Genomic DNA, 16,163 nt, shown 5'->3' with positions numbered 1-16,163 from the left:
TTGTTATCTTTCCAAATATTTTTTCATTAATCACATATTGCCAATTACAGACAGACTTGTCAATAGCAACTGATTCAAATTATAGTAATGATCCCCCACCACAGAAAACTCTGTGATTGAACCTGAGCCACAATCCCCTTCCCTACACTCCCATCTGGGTCACTACTGATTCTCTGTGCTATCTCACAAGAAGGTGGCAGATTGTTGGGGCTGGAATTAGGCAGGCACAGGTGTTACCGCTTGCTATAAATTCTTTAGTTACCCTTTCTATTACCCTTATGTTTTACTGGATATTTAACTGATGTAATCATACTCCCAAGCACAACAATATACTGTACTGCTATTAAAAAATCCTTCATAGAGTATAAAGGTAAAGCAAAAAATTATATATTTAACCTAAAATATTTTCAAATTGTAAAAGTTCCTAGTAAAAAAGATTTAAAAATAAATCTAGAAAATCAACAGTCACTGGGTTCTGTGATTATAAAGTGTGTTTCCACTTCCTTTTGTAGTAGTGAACTGTCACATTTTTATGCATAAAGTCTATGAGGCCAGGATTTCATGGGACACCTTGAGGAAGAATTTCTGGACTAATGCACTATGAAACCAGTGTTATACCTGAGATACATCAATGATATTTTCATACTCTGGACAGACAACCTAAACTCCCTCACAGATTTCCACCACAACTTCAACAACCACTACCCATCAAACTCTCTCTAGAACACTTCCACACCAGGATCAACCTCCTGGACACCACAGTCAACTTCAACAATGAAGCCCTACATATAACTATATACAAGACACCCACAGGACCACCACACCTCCCTTCATTGATCTAGTAGCCACCTCAATCACACCAAAAAATCTGTTATCTACAGCCAGGCACTCAGATACCACAGAATATGCTCCGAGAGGATAGTCCAGGATACATACCTTTAACACTTAAAACAGCCTTCAACAAACAAGGACACTCCACCAGAGAAATAGGTCATATCATGGAATGGGCCACCCAAATATCCCATGAGAACCTCCTTCATTATGGGAAAAAAAAACCACTCTGAGTACACATCTGTAGTTGTCACCAGTACCCTATGCTGGGACCCGTATGGGACTATCGTTAAACAACTACAACACATAGTCGATAGGGACCCCATCCTGAAATATTGCCAGAATCCCCTCTTCTGGCCCTCATACCAGCCCACAACCTCACTCAGCTCATCGTCAGAAGCACAGTTCCCACAGACGAGGACACAGCAACTCAAAGTGGCACAAGACCCTGCTAGAACAACAGATGCAAAACCTGCAGAAATATCCCCACTGCTACCAATATCCTATACAACACATCTTTCAAGATCCAGGGGTCCTACACGTGCCTATCACAGCAGGTAGTGTACCTCATCCAATGTACTATATGCCCCAATATCAGCTATGTGGGTGAAATGAGACAATCACTACGCTCTTGAATGAATTCATACAGAAAATAACAAAACACAAAAACACCATATCACCTGTGGGCAAACACTTTTCATAAAGCAATCACTACATATTTGACCTCTCAATCTTCATCCTCAAAGGAAACCTGCACAAAATTTTCAAAGGATGAGCCTAGGAGCTTTAATTCATAACTTTGCTAGAGACTGAAAATGATGGACTTAATATAGATACTGGATTTATGGTTTATTATAACAATCTGTAATCTACTAGCTCTACCCCCTTCCTTTTATTCATCCTATGACTGCAGAGGTATTAATTGGCCACTTCACCTTGAATGGTCTCTTAGAATGTGTCAACTATTTACTTTAAACCAGTGATTTTCAACCTTTTTTCATTTGTGGACCACTAACAAATTTTGAATGGCGGTGTGGCTGTCTTTGGAAATCTTAGATATAGTCTGTGGACCGCCAGAAATCTGTGGACCACAGGTTGTAAACCACTGTTCTATGGTAACAACCACCTTTTCCAGACCCTCTAGACATAGTCTGCGGACTCCCAGAGGTCACAGCTCTAAACAATCTGCTCCACCTTGTATTTAGCTGTGATACTCTGAGTACCTTTCCCAGACCTGAAGAAGAGCTCTGTGTGGCTTGAAAGCTTGCCTCTTCCACAAAAAGAAAATTGGCCCAATAAAATATATTATCTTACTCACCATGCATAAAAGACTCACCATGTATCTCCATGCATAAAAAATGTGCACCTCCTGTATAGCTCATTCCCTTGCAGAGTTCTGTTACCCAGGAGATGGGGTGTAGATACTGCTAGTTCACTGAGAGACTTGAAGAGCATATAAGAACCTTCCTCTTTTTCTTACATTTTTGAGATAGAGCTTAGTTTATTTGACTGAGTTGGTGAGATGAGACTACAGAAAGCTACAGAACTCAACAATATATATAAAACTATAGCTGCTAGTTAAAATTTTACAGCTTGGTTGAATGTTCATAGATTTTAAAGCTAAAGTGACCACTGCAATATTCTAGTCTGACCTCCTGCTTAACACAGGCCCATAGGATTCCCTGAATTCATTTCTGTTTGAACTAGAACATATCTTTTCCAGTCACGATTTAAAGATCTGTAGTAACAAAGAACCCCCCACAACCCTCAATAAACTGTCCCAATGGTTAATTACTCCCACTGTTAAAATTTGTGTCTTGTTTCTAGCTTGGATTTATCTAGCTTCAACTTCCAGCCATTGGATTTTATTATACCTTTGTCTGCTAGACTGCAGAGACCTCTATTATCAAATTCTGTTCTTCATCTAGATATCTATAGATGGTGATCTACTCACCCCTTAGCCTTCTCTTTGTTAAGTTAAATAGATTGAGCTCTTCAAGGATCTCATTATAAGGCATGTTTTCCAACCCTTTAATCATTCTCATGGTTCTTCTTGGAACTCTCTCCAATTTATCAACACCCTTTTTGAACTGTGGACTCCAGATTTAGACACAGTATTCCAGCAGCAGGTGCACCACTACCAAACGCAGTTGTAACATAACCTCTGTACTCCTACTCAAGATTCTCCTGTTTGTACATCCAAAGATTGTGCTAGGCCTTTTGGCCACAGTGTCACACTGGGAGTTGATGTTCAGCTGATTATCCACCACAATGCTCAAATCTTTTTCAGAATTCCAAGGATAGAGTCCCTCACCCCGTAAGGATGGCCAACTATCCTCTACTCCCACACAATTGAGTCAACATTGTTTCACGGATTTCTTGAAGGCATCATAGAGGAAGTGGGTCTTAAGGAAGAGAGGTTGGTGAGCCTTACAAATTATTTCTCAATATAGGAAGTGGTTTTAGTCAGACAGACATCACATACTTCTTCCTGTGTCAAATTCATCCCTAGGTGGCTGAAGAGGGAAGTCCAAGCAAACCTTGCAGCCCTTATTCAGTCAAAATTTCTAAGGATTTCTGTGGCAGGTCATAAAGACAGCAAGATTTAGCCAACATTTCTGAGATAACAAGAGCACCAATATCTGGGCAGATGGACTTCTGGCATTTAATGATGAAAAGAACAGCTATGAATGAATTACAATTATAAGAGAAATGTTTCTCTATTTGGCTTATTGGAAGAAGAAAATATTGCCAGATCATACGCAAGATAAAATATCAGAACTGCCTGCTTTTTCTTCTTCTCTAAAATATAAGATATTGTGCCTCTGTTGTTTTCCAGTTTGAAAAGAAGGATGGATAGGTAGCCGTCTAAAGAAGTGACTATATTTTAAAAGGAATGAACAATTATATCACAGAACAGAGGTAGTTAGAATTTCCAAAAACTCAAGAGCCAAGTGTGTCCACCCTATACTATCAAATAGCTCAGTGGTTTGAGCATTGGTCTGCTAAACCCAGGGTTGTGAGTTCAGTCCTTGAGGGGGCCACTTAGAGATCTGAGGCAAAAATCTGTCTGGGGATGGGTCCTGCTTTGAGCAGAGGGTTGGACTAGATGATCTCCTGAGGTCCCTTCCAACCCTGATATTCTATGATTACGCAGAGGTACAATTTCTCAATAAAATGGACTTATCACACTCTCACATCAGCATCCTGCACAATCAGCATTACACACTAACGTCACACCTGAATAATAGTTCATGACCATGTGTAAACCATGTTGAAGGCATATATAACTGAATTTTATGTGCGTAGTGCTTTAATGATGTAGGTCAAATGGATATGAAAGAGACAGAAAGAGAAGGGAGGATCACCAAGAACATCAATAATGAATCAATACAACAGGTTGATATGCATTGTTATATGTTTATTTCATATCTTTCACCTGCACTGATAACATAAGGCAAATAGCATGTATAGATCACATCAATAAGCAGGGCCTGACTGTACAGCTAATATTAAATTCACAGATTCTTTATATAATATAATCCTGTTGATTTTTGTAGCTACTTCATGTTATGATTCTGTCATGCTGACATCATGCACCAACTTTACTGATATGGGCCAAAATAAAGCACTGATGTCTAGTGCAGAAGATCATCACAGTTAGAAAATTACTGTAATGCTTTCCCCCTAGATTCTAGCTTGAGAACAGAAAGTGAGAGATAATTGAAGTTAAGTTTACTGGACTCAGCTGGACTCCGAGTTTGTTCCACCACCTCTCCATCCAGCCCCCTAGGCCTGCTAAGGTGCTTACTTTCTACATGTCTAGAAGGTCCACAAAAAGGAAGACAATAGATCCTGGCAGGAAGAGAACTGAGCCTTTTTGTGAGGCAGAGGGCAGCAGAACAGGGGGGCTGCAGAGGGATGCATGAGGGAACAGCAGGATGAGAGGCATTCCATCCCTTCTGTGCACTTTAAGAGATTCACTACCTACATGCAAGCCTTAAAGAGCAACTTCAGGGTCATCCCCATCCCCACTAAGCCTTAAGAGGCTCATAAGGGACCCTAAAACCTCCCCTGGGAGCCTTAGGAGGCTCAGAACCTGTCAAGCCTAACTAAAGTGCCTACCCGTCTTCCCTAGTGAGCCTGTGCACTCTTATGAAGATTTTTACCCTTTAGTCATAGGGTAGAGTTTGATTCCACACCACTGAAGCCATTGACTTCAGTGGAAGCCAAACCAGATCCATGGGCTTTCAACTTTTAATTTCATTTGAACAAGGATTTTGTTTGGAATGATTATTATTCTGCTTAACGTCCTTTAAACTCAGAATGGGAATGGCAAAGGGGAGAGGTTGAGCATGGATGAGAAACAGAATGCTAGAGGAAGGAGATAGATTTCCAGTAAAATAATTACCCACTGTTTTAGAAGCACGTTTCTTTTTAAAAATCCTTGAGCTCATGAACTCCCTGTGACGTTGCATCCCATAATGCTTTATAGAAATATGCTTGTGAGTGTAAATATGACATAACTGGAATATGTTTTATGCTAGATATGCCATGTAACATGTCTTTGCAACGGTTATGTTCTACTGAATGTATTTATCCTGTTCATGTGCATGTATCATTTTTATATCTGAAGTTATGAGCGTTGGCTCTGTGCTTGTATTTAAAATGTTTGCTGTGGAAAGCACCTAAGGCAGATTTGGTCAACTTAATGTGAAGGGGTTATTCAATTAATTGGGAGTACTTGGCTAACAATGGACCTTGATAGATGCCAATCCACATCTGAGATTTCCTGGGAACTTGTGGGCAATGGTGTCAGCCTGTAGAGAACTGAGTCGTGCATGGACATGTGACTTGCCCATGTGACTCTAAAACTCTTATCTTGTAGCTGTAATTCTATACAGGAGGAGAGAGGAGTTTCCACCCATAAGGGAGACACTATATAAAGTCCTGGGAAACCCCTCCATTTTGTCTTCAGCTGTCTCAAGAGATAGCCTCTCCACCCCAAGGAGATGCCTGAAAGAAACTGGATCAAAGGACAGTAACTACAGGGATATGAGTGATTGCTGGACCCAGACTAGGAGGAAGTCTAGTCTCTAAAAGAAGCTTATTGGAACATCTCTGAGGGTGGGATTTACCTGTATTTAGTTTCTTACTGTATTAGGCTTAGACTTGCATGCTTTATTTTATTTTGCTTGGTAATTCACTTTGTTCTGTTATTACTTGGAACCACTTAAATCCTACTTTTTATATTTAATAAAATCACTTTTTACTTATTAATTAACCCAGAGCAAGTATTAATTCCTGGGGTAGCAAACAACTGTGCATATCTCTCTATCAGTGTTGTAGAGGGCGAACAATTTATGAGTTTACCCTGTATATGCTTTATACAGAGTAAAAACAGATTTATTTGGGGTTTGGATCCCACTGGGAAAGGGGTATCTGGGTGTTGGAGATAGGAGCACTTCTTAAGCTGTTTTTAGTTAAGCGTGCAGCTTTTGGGGGATGTGGTTCAGATCTGGGTCTGTGTTTTCAGCAGGCGAGCATGTCTGGCATAACCAGGCAGGGCTCTGAAGTCCCAAGCTGTCAGGGAAAATCGGTTTAGAGGTTGTCCCAGCACATCAGGTGGCAGTCCCAAGGGGGGTTTCCGTGACTCAACCCGTCACACTCCCCAAAACCCCACCAATAATATAAATAACACGTATTTAAGGAGATTCACATAATCACCACAGCACCTTTCTGCCAGTTAGAATAGGGACACAGAAAAGAGAAGCACTGACTCTAAAGTACATCACATTTTCAGCCATGACCTGAAAACAAGCATCACCCTGAGTATGTGCAGAGGGCGTGCTGATTTTTTTTAAACACTCATTAAAATTGTGGTTCATTTCTCCAGTCTGACAACTCATGTAAGAAGCATTTCTATTCCAAATCTATTATTCACATATTTGATCATCATGAAAAATTGTTTTCTCTTGCCACGGAAGGCAGGAGAAGAGGCAATGGGTTCAAACTACAACACTACAGATTTAGACTGAATCTCAGAAAAAACTTCCTAACTGTAAAAACACTAGGACAATGGAACAAACTATTTAGGGAAATTGTGGAAGCTCCTTCACTGGAGGTTTTCAAAAAGAGGCTGGATAGCCATCTGTCTTGGATGGTTTGACCCAACAAATGCTGCATCTTGGCAGAGGGTTAGACTAGATCAGGGGTCGGCAACCTGCAGCATGTGTGCCAAAGGCAGCATGCGAGCTAATTTTTACTGGCACTCTGCTGCCAGCCTGAGGTCCCGGCCACCGGCCCCGCTCAGCCTGCTGCCTGTCTGGATGAACAGAACCCCAGGCCGGCAGCTGGCTGAGCGGGGCCAGCGGCCGGAACCCCAACTGGCAGGGGCCGGCAGATGGAACCCACGACCAGCAGCAGGGGTCCCCACCGCTGGCTGCACTCAGCCTACTGCCAGTCTGGAGGTTCTGTTCGCCGGCCCCTGTAAATGTAAAATGTATCACTGGCATGCAAAACCTTAAATTACAGTAAATAAATGAAGATTTGGCCTACCACTTTTCAAAGGTTGCCAACCCTGGACTAGATGAGCCTTATGGTGCCTTCTAACCTTATAGTTCTATAATTAAATGGCTAATACAGAAAGAATATTCTCTCTCTCTCTCTCTCTCTGTATACACACACACACCCCTAAACATCAAGAAAGTGTAACATAGTAGCATCTAGTTACTTTTATTTAATTTCAAATGCAGAACACCGTAGTTGAATTAGCTCATTCAGGTAGGGTAAATATATTTTACTTTTTACAAATATTTTTAAACTTTTTCAATGAACTGAATGCTGCTAGAAAGGGCCATGCTCGATGGGATAATTCAAGACCAGGTAACTTCACTCAATAGTGTCTTTAAAATTGGACTCTTATTCTGGAAGTTCTTCTCCACAGTATCTGTGTATATGTGTGTGAATTGCCCTCACACTTTTGTTCACTGAACATACTATAAATAAATATAATGATGCCGCTAAAAAATCTGGAAGAGTTCTGTGAACATAAATTGAAGGTATGTATTTACAAAGAAGAATACGCTGCTTTAACATTGCAGAAATCACAGGTAAGATTTTACCATTCTGAGAGTATATTTCCAGAAAATTTACCATCCAAACTTGTTAGACAAAGAAACTACTAACCTGAACAAGAACAAAGTAGCGTTTTTTCCATCTTTTCCAAACCTTCTGTCCAAGAGCATATAAATACCTGCCAAAGTAAAAAAAAAAAAAAGTCATCTGTGAATAATCAATGTGATATAAAGAGGAGCCAATGAAAACAATTATTCAACTACTATCAAGCCTTCCTTCAAATTAAGCATTGTCATCTCCAAACAGAAGTAATTTTCCCTTCTGTTTATTCAAGTCATTAAAAATGTAAGTGTGTAAATATTCCTTTTCACTCAAAGTTAGACTGTAATTAAAAATATGACAAAGAGAAACAGATACAAACTGAGTGCACTGATATTTAAAAAGACTAATCTGCTTGGCTCTTTTATGCAAGCAATTGACACTGAGGGAAAAAAAGGGAAAGACAATAGAAATATGACAGCAAATTAGAACACTTATGGCTACACACACACACACACACACACACACACACACACACACACACAGTGTGTGTTTTAGTCAAATAATTAGACTGCAGGCTCATCTTTTTTGCTCCGTGCAGATTTACTTTGTATTTCTAATTTTTTGCTGTTACTTCTTCAACACAGTTGAGTGTGGGTAAGTTTAATATAACATCAACCATAGTGCCAAGGTGGGAAGATGTTAAAATATAAAACTGCCATCAAGGAAACAGGATTTCATTCTCTTTAATATAAATAAAACTGAGGTTCCCAAATACAGATTCACCTGGTGTAGAGAATAAAAACCTGGACTTCTTGTTCCCAGGGACAGAGAATTCAAGACTTTGGTAAAAGTCTGGGCAGAAGGGCAACACTGTAGTTATCTGAGAAGCAGCAGAAGGGTGCAGACTAGCAGCAAGTTTATGGCTGATTTTTTTTGTATGATTGTCAGACTCCTAATCATGAGGAGGACAAGCCTGCTCATCATGTCAGAGGGCAAAAGAAGGTGGTCTGAAATGAACATCCCCAACAGCCCAGAAAAACTGAGAGAGAGCTCCTTGTAGAACTTGAGGGAGAACAACACAACCCCCTGTCCCAACAGCTGCCTCAAGGAGCCTGCCAGACTGCACTGAAGATAGCTAGTATAATTCATGGAACCAAGTCCTTATACAAAACTGCAATTCAGTGTCTGGATTTGATGGGGCTGGACTCAGGGCATTCCCCAGAAAAGCATGTACTCAGGCATATAAACTCTGGTGAAGGTGCTGAAGGCCCCACAAAAATTATGGATATAGAAGAGGAACCCAGAGTCCAAGGTATCAAAATCACTGGAAAATGAGAAGAGTCCTCAGCACTAATGGTGCTATAGCAGGCATCTCAGAGTCACATATTTTTGGATTCTTGATCATGCATTTTCCTTTTCTGACATAGTGATGGGAACTCCAGTCCCAAACAGGGGTAAGTACTTTTCTCTTTTTCCTTGAGTCTGAGTACAACCAAGAGTGGTATTAAAGTCTCCTTGAAATAAAGACCCACATGAGACTGTGCAGACAGCACTGCAAATCAACAGTCCTGGGTTAAAGCACTGAGGAGAATCATAGTATCAAGAACCTGACTGGTTTCAATCCTGAAATTCTGCAGCAGGAGGTCTGTCTACTTGCAAGTAAGGAGGGTGGAGGCTAAGGTCTCCTGGTGACTGACGGGACTAGTTCTGCCTCCAAAACTTCAAGCAAGGCTGAAAACTCACTGTAGGACCTGTGGACCTTGCCTCACTAAGGGCTTGGCTACACTTGGAGTTGTGCAGCGCTGGGAGTTACAGCTGTCTTCGTACAGCTGTGTAGGGACAGCGCTGCAGTGTAGCCACACTGACAGCTACCAGCGCTGCAGTGTGGCCACATTTGCAGCATTTGCAGCACTGTTGGGAGTGGTGCATTGTGGGCAGCTATCCCACAGAGCACCTTGTCCCATTTTGGCGCCATGGATTGTGGGAAGGGGACGGAAGGGTGTGGGTCATTCCGTTTCCTGTCCCAACACCCTGTGGTGCAACACTTCATATCCCATCAGTCATTGTTTTTCCGTCCATGTTTGGCGCCATCGTGAGTCTCCCAACGGTTTGTGAGCAGCGTGATTTCTGTGGGAAATGGAGCCCGAGCTGCTGAGGACTTTGCTGATGAGTGTCGCCAGCACATCACATTTGGCAGCTGAGCTATTCCTTCAGCTCCAAAGTGACAGTGAGGAGTCCGACGATGATATCGAGTCGCCTGACGCGTGTGACACTAAATTGCTTGTGGCAGTAACGGACATGCTCAGCACCGTGGAACGCCGCTTTTGGGCTCGGGAAACAAGCACTGAGTGGTGGGATAACATCGTCATGGAAGTCTGGGATGACAAGCAGTGGCTGCAGAAATTTCGGATGAGAAAAGCCACTTTCATGGGACTGTGTGAGGAGCTCGCCCCCACCCTGCGGCGCAAGGACACGAGATTGAGAGCTGCCCTGCCAGTGGAGAAGCAGGTGGCTATTGCAATCTGGAAGCTGGCAACTCCAGACAGCTACCGATCGGTCGGGAACCAGTTTGGAGTGGGAAAGTCGATCGCTGGAATAGTGTTGATGCAAGTTTGCAGGGCCATTAATTGCATCCTGCTAAGAAGAACCGTGACTCTGGGGAACGGGCAGGACATTCTGGATGGGTTTGCACAAATGGGTTTCCCTAACTGTGGAGGGGCGATAGATGGGACGCATATTCCTATTCTGGCACTACCCCACCTAGCATCCGAGTACATTAATCGGAAGGGGTATTTCTCTATGGTTCTCCAGGCGCTTCTGGATCACCGTGCGCATTTCATTAACATTAACACAGGCTGGCCTGGAAAGGTGCATGAGGCACGCATCTTTCGGAACACTGACCTGTTCAGGAAGCTGCAGGCCGGGACCTTTTTCCCAGACCAGAAGATCACAGTAGGGGACGTTGAAATGCCCATTGTGATCCTTGGAGACCCCGCTTACCCGTTAATGCCTTGGCTCATGAAACCGTATACAGGGAAGCTTGACAGGAGCAAGGACCGGTTCAACTACAGGCTGAGCCGGTGCCGAATGACTGTGGAGTGTGCTTTAGGCCATTTAAAACGGCGCTGGCGTTCTCTTTATGGGAACCTAGACTTGGGGGAAAGCAGCATCCTTGCGGTTATATCCGTGTGCTATACCCTCCATAATATTTGTGAAGGGAAGGGTGAAACATTCAGTCAGGAATGGACCTCCGAGGTTCAACGCCTGGAGGCTGAATTTGCACAGCCAGAGAGCAGGGCTACTAGAGAGGCCCAGCACAGGGCTACAAGGATTAGGGATGCCTTGAGGGAGGAATTTGAGGCTGAAAACCAACAGTAATGTTTGGTGCCTTGCACGGGAGTGAAGTGCAGTGGTTACAATAGTAGGAATCTGTTTTTCCTAAAATGATTTGCAGCGCATGTTTCTTTCCTGGGCTATGGTATCTCACTTTCTGCAATAATAAAGACTGTTTTCAAAGACAAGAATTCATTTATTGAAAATAAAATAACTTTATTGACAGACATACAACATTTTGGGAACCTAAAAGGGCAGGGGGGTGTGGTGGTGAACTGTACAGTCACAGGTTTGAATATGTCCTGTCTGGAGTGCTGTGCAATGACTGCTGCACTTCAGGATGAAAATACTGCATGGTGATGGGGGTTGAGTGCAGAGGGTAAGGGTCGTAGTTCTCAGGGCTGGTTGGTGAACGTACAGGCATTGGGGGCAGCTGGTGGTGGTAAGAACCTGGATGCTGGGGAAGGGGGTTTGGAGCTGACATTGGGGCACAAGGGAGAGAGCTTTGTGATAGGGGGGGCAGCATGATAGTGCTCTGCCTGCATGGCTACGAGTGACTGGATACAGTCGGTTTGGCGTGCAAGGAGGCTTATCAGCTGCTTTGTGCTTTTCTTCTTAGCCAATTCCTTTCTCCTGCTTTCTCTTTCCCTCCAGTGCTGCATTTTCTCTCTCCAGTTCTGCAGCTTCTTACTCTCTCTGGCAGACTGATTCATAACTGCTTTCACCATATCTTTGCTTTTCTTTGGCTTTTTCCTCAGGTTTTGTAGCTTTTCAGCAGTCTGTGATAAGGCCAGTCCATTTCTAGCAGTAGTCAAGAACACTGTTATTAGAAAAAAGACAAAAATTGAAACATTTAACAGAAAGGCAGCATTGTGTATAATCACAGTGAAGGAGTTCACAGTCTCACTTTAGCATAATTTCCACATACCAAACACAGCACAGAGAGCCCACAGCAGCGAAGACATGGTGAGTAAGGGGTAATGAGTGCAGGAGTTAATTAATCCTGGAAGCCATTTCCCTGCTGCTGCTCACCTGGGAAGGGGGACTGATTGGTTCAGGGCTGCACTGGGGTTTGTGTGTGTTGGGGAAAGCAGAGAGCTGCGGGGGGGACCTGCACTGAACACTATCCCTACGTCTTCCACAGGAGTTAATCCTGGAAGATATCTCACTGCTGCGGGTCACCTGGGAAGCAAGGGAGGGTCATCTACAGCAATGTGGATTCCACCATGGCCTCTGTGCAGCTTACCTGTGTGCAGCAATGGTCTCCCCACCCCTCACGGCACAGTGGCGCGGACACATTAGCTTGACTGGGACAAAGACCACAGTGGCTCTCCCTATAAACTTGTGCAAGCGCATTGCCCACGCTCTGGCAGAAACTTTTGAAGAGATTACCGAGGCCGATTACCGCGACGTGATAGACCACATCAATGGGCTATTCCACATCTAGGCATGCATGCATGCAGCCCTAACCCCCCCCTCCTCTCCCAAAACATTTTCATCCTGAAAATAAAAGCTGCTTACCAGGAACCCGCTCCTCTGCTTCTTCTTTAACAAGTTCCAGCTGCTGCGACTGGCTGCCTTCCTCCTGGCTTGAGAACAGCTCCTGGCTGCATGCCTCCTGGGACTCCGGGGTGTCTCCACCCACCCCAGTACCCTCACTCTCGGTTTCCTCCCCCGCCCCACCTCCCTCTCCTCTCCCTGCTCTGAACTGTCCATCGTTGTCCTCGGATTGGCAGTGGGGTCATCCCCAAGTATCGCGTCCAGCTCCTTGTAAAAATGGCAGATCGTGGGGGCAGCACCTGAGCGGTGGTTTCCCTCGCGGGCTTTGCAATAGGCACTCCGCAGCTCCTTTACTTTAACCCTGCACTGTACCGCGTCCCGGTCATGGCCCCTTTCCATCATGGCCTTTGATATCTGCCCATAGGTATCGTAATTCCTACGGCTGGAGCCCAGCTGTGACTGCACAGCTTCCTCCCCCCAAACACTGATGAGGTCCATCAACTCGCCATTGCTCCATGCTGGGGCTCGTTTGGCTCGTGGAGGCATGGTCACTGATTGATTGCACTCCACACCTGGCTGAGCAAACAGGAAGCGGATTTTTAAAATTCCCGGGGCATTTAAAGGGCGGGTCACCTGAGGCCAGGGCAGTAGAGTGCAAACTGATGAGCAGAGTGGCTGAACAGGTATTCTGGGATACCTCCAAATACCCTGGAGGCCAATTACAGCACTTTTGGTGGCCACACTTGATGAGCAGCGCTGCATCACCAGCGCTGCAATCGTTATACCCCAAGCAGACCAGGTGTACAGCCGGCGCTGCAGCCAGGGAGTTGCAGCGCTGGATGTGCCTTGCAGGTGTGGACCATTACTAAGTTGCAGCACTGTAAACCCACCACCAGCGCTGTAACTCTCCAGTGTAGCCAAGCCCTAAGAAAAGGTAGGGCATGGGATGGAAAGTGCCATGGAGGGGCTAGGAGGTATGCTATCCTACACTATCAGCTGCTCCACAAGAAAAATCAGAGAGGCAGCTCTCCTCTCTGTATTCTATGTCTCTTGTCCACAAAGGCACAGAGTGTAATGGGATCACTGAGTTCACAATAGCACAGGGTCGTCTTATAACATGCAGCCATCGCTGTATGGGAGTACAGAGTAGACAGCTGCTTGAGGTCCAAGGGGTTGAGATTGTGGTTCCTGTCATAAACAGATAGTTAAGGGTTAATATCTCTTTTACCTGTAAAGGGTTAACAAACAGAGAACCAAACACCTGACCAGGGGACCAATCAGGAGACAAAATACTTTCAAATCTCGATGGAGGGAAGCCTTTGTTTGTGTTGAGACTTGTTGAGACTCAAGGGAATTGAGTCTGTACTTAACAGGGAAGGGGAAGGGAGGGGAGAAGGGGGAATCCCTTTGTTTTAGATTCATGGAGCTTGAATCTGTATTGCCTCTGGGTGAGGGAGAAAGGGGAGGGAGGGAGAGAAAGGGACATTCCTCCCTGTTTTAAGATTCAAGGAGTTTGAATCACAGTAATCTTCCAGGGTAACCCAGGGAGGGAAATCCTAGGAGAGGCATGGGTGAGGGAAAGAGTTTACTTTCCTTGCGTTAAGATCCAGGGGGTCTGGGTCTTGGGGGTTCCCAGGGAAGGTTTTGGGGGGACCAGAGTGTATCAGGCACTGGAATTCCTGATTGGTGGCAGCTTATCAGATCTAAGCAGGTAATTAAGCTTAGAGGAATTCATTCCGGGTTCCCCAACTTTTGGACTCTAAGGTTCAGATTGGGGAAAGATACTATGACAGTTCCCTGCAGATCTCTGGTTTCTGCTGTCTTTTTGGGCTCAATCCCATGTTCTGCACCCTGTCAGCAGTAACTTGTTCCTTCCACTCACTTTTGCAGGGGACGGAAGAAAATGTGCTTCTGTTTCTACATAGATTATTGCACTGTATAGTTATTACAGGTGAAGAATATAAACTTTTGCCCACTGAGAATGTGTAGAACACAACTGTTTTTTAATCAGACTGTGATCATTTTGTTATATCACACACACTGGACCTCCCTCTTTATTATTAAAAATGAAGTTATCTTCCCTTAGTTCATGCCCTGGTACAAATGTGTAAGAATTCTGCTTTACTTAAGTACTGTGGGTTTTTTTTTGCTGGTGAGATCAGACAATTTGGTTTGTGTACCAGAGGTTTGTGATTGTGTTCTGGCTGAATACTCTGGAGCCTGCTGTGTAATTCCCATCTTCTCTCAATTGTATGATATCTTAAATTTGATAAAAAGAAAGTTTAAGAATCAGTGTGTGTGTAAATCAGACCTGTCAGAGAAAGGGCATACTGGGAACATATATTTAACTGTGTTTTATGTGAAAATTTTTAGTGTTTGCCAATAATATATGTATTTACCACACAGAGTGCCAGAAACATACTCTAATGTGTAATGTGACTTGTTTTACTTTTCATATATACTTTAAAAGAAGTAAGCACGTTCCCCTAGGTTGGAACATTTATTCTTTTTTGCCAACACACACCCATTCTCCCCCCTTGTAATTTCTTTCATTTCAATGACCATGTTTTGGGGAGGGAGAAGTGTGAATGGACATGTCTGAGGAACAGTAACAAAAACATCTACAGAATACTGCTCTCATCTTTGGGGAAAAAGGAGACCACAGCACAGCTCAGGAAAGAGGGTGCACAGACGACCTTTGTGATCTCCCAATTCTGAGCCTGCCCTCTGCCTAGCTAGTTTTCTGGAATAACTCAGAGGAGCCATGCTTTAACCCATGCTGCATGCCAATGGCCTCATGTGGCCAACACAGCAGCTAGGAATAAACATCTGGAAAGTGCTGAGACACAGGAACGTTGTGACCATGTGAACTTACTGCTGGGTGTGGCCCCTTAGTGTATGTCTACACTGCAATTAGGCACCTGCAGATGGCCCATGCCAGCTGACTGAGACTCAGGATGCAGGGTTGTTTAACTGTTGTGTAGACCTTCAAGCTCAGGCTGCAGTCCAAGCTCTATGACCCTTCCACCTTGCGGGGTCCTAGAGCCTGAGCTCAGATGTTCACACTGCTATTAAACAGCTCCTTACACTGAATCCCACAAGCCCGAGTCAGCTGGCCCAGCCCAGTCACAATTGCCTAACTGCAGGGTAGACATACTTTGAGATGGTTACAAAGGGAGCCATCTCTATGCCATCAGAGGATCCTCCAACTCCAGGATAATCCTTTCACACCCAGCAATGCTGGTTGTAGGCCTAGAATCCATTAGGGTTGCAGCATAAAATGAACACCCCACACTAAGGGTTTTCTCTCAGTCCAAATGAGTACAGCACTGAGAAATGACAGAGGACATCTTAACTGTATGATGATCCATGAACATTTG

The 16,163-nt window shown here is 44.0% G+C and overlaps 1 protein-coding gene across 14 annotated transcripts in view; it reads right to left on the bottom strand.

Annotated features, from left to right (window-relative positions):
- CADPS2 (calcium dependent secretion activator 2) overlaps positions 1-16,163 on the bottom strand; it is a 591,588-nt gene that overhangs the window by 207,152 nt on the left and 368,273 nt on the right. For all 14 annotated transcript variants that reach the window (XM_050936075.1, XM_050936080.1, XM_050936079.1 and 11 more), the window contains one exon: positions 8,020-8,086. In XM_050936075.1, coding sequence (XP_050792032.1) covers positions 8,020-8,086 — 67 coding nt within the window. The remainder of the gene's footprint in view (positions 1-8,019; positions 8,087-16,163) is intronic.

Source organism: Gopherus flavomarginatus, chromosome 1, assembly GCF_025201925.1.
Source record: "Gopherus flavomarginatus isolate rGopFla2 chromosome 1, rGopFla2.mat.asm, whole genome shotgun sequence".
NCBI lineage: Eukaryota > Metazoa > Chordata > Testudines > Testudinidae > Gopherus > Gopherus flavomarginatus.
Note: the sequence above shows the minus strand (reverse complement) of the source record. Positions and strands in the feature narration are given on the sequence as shown.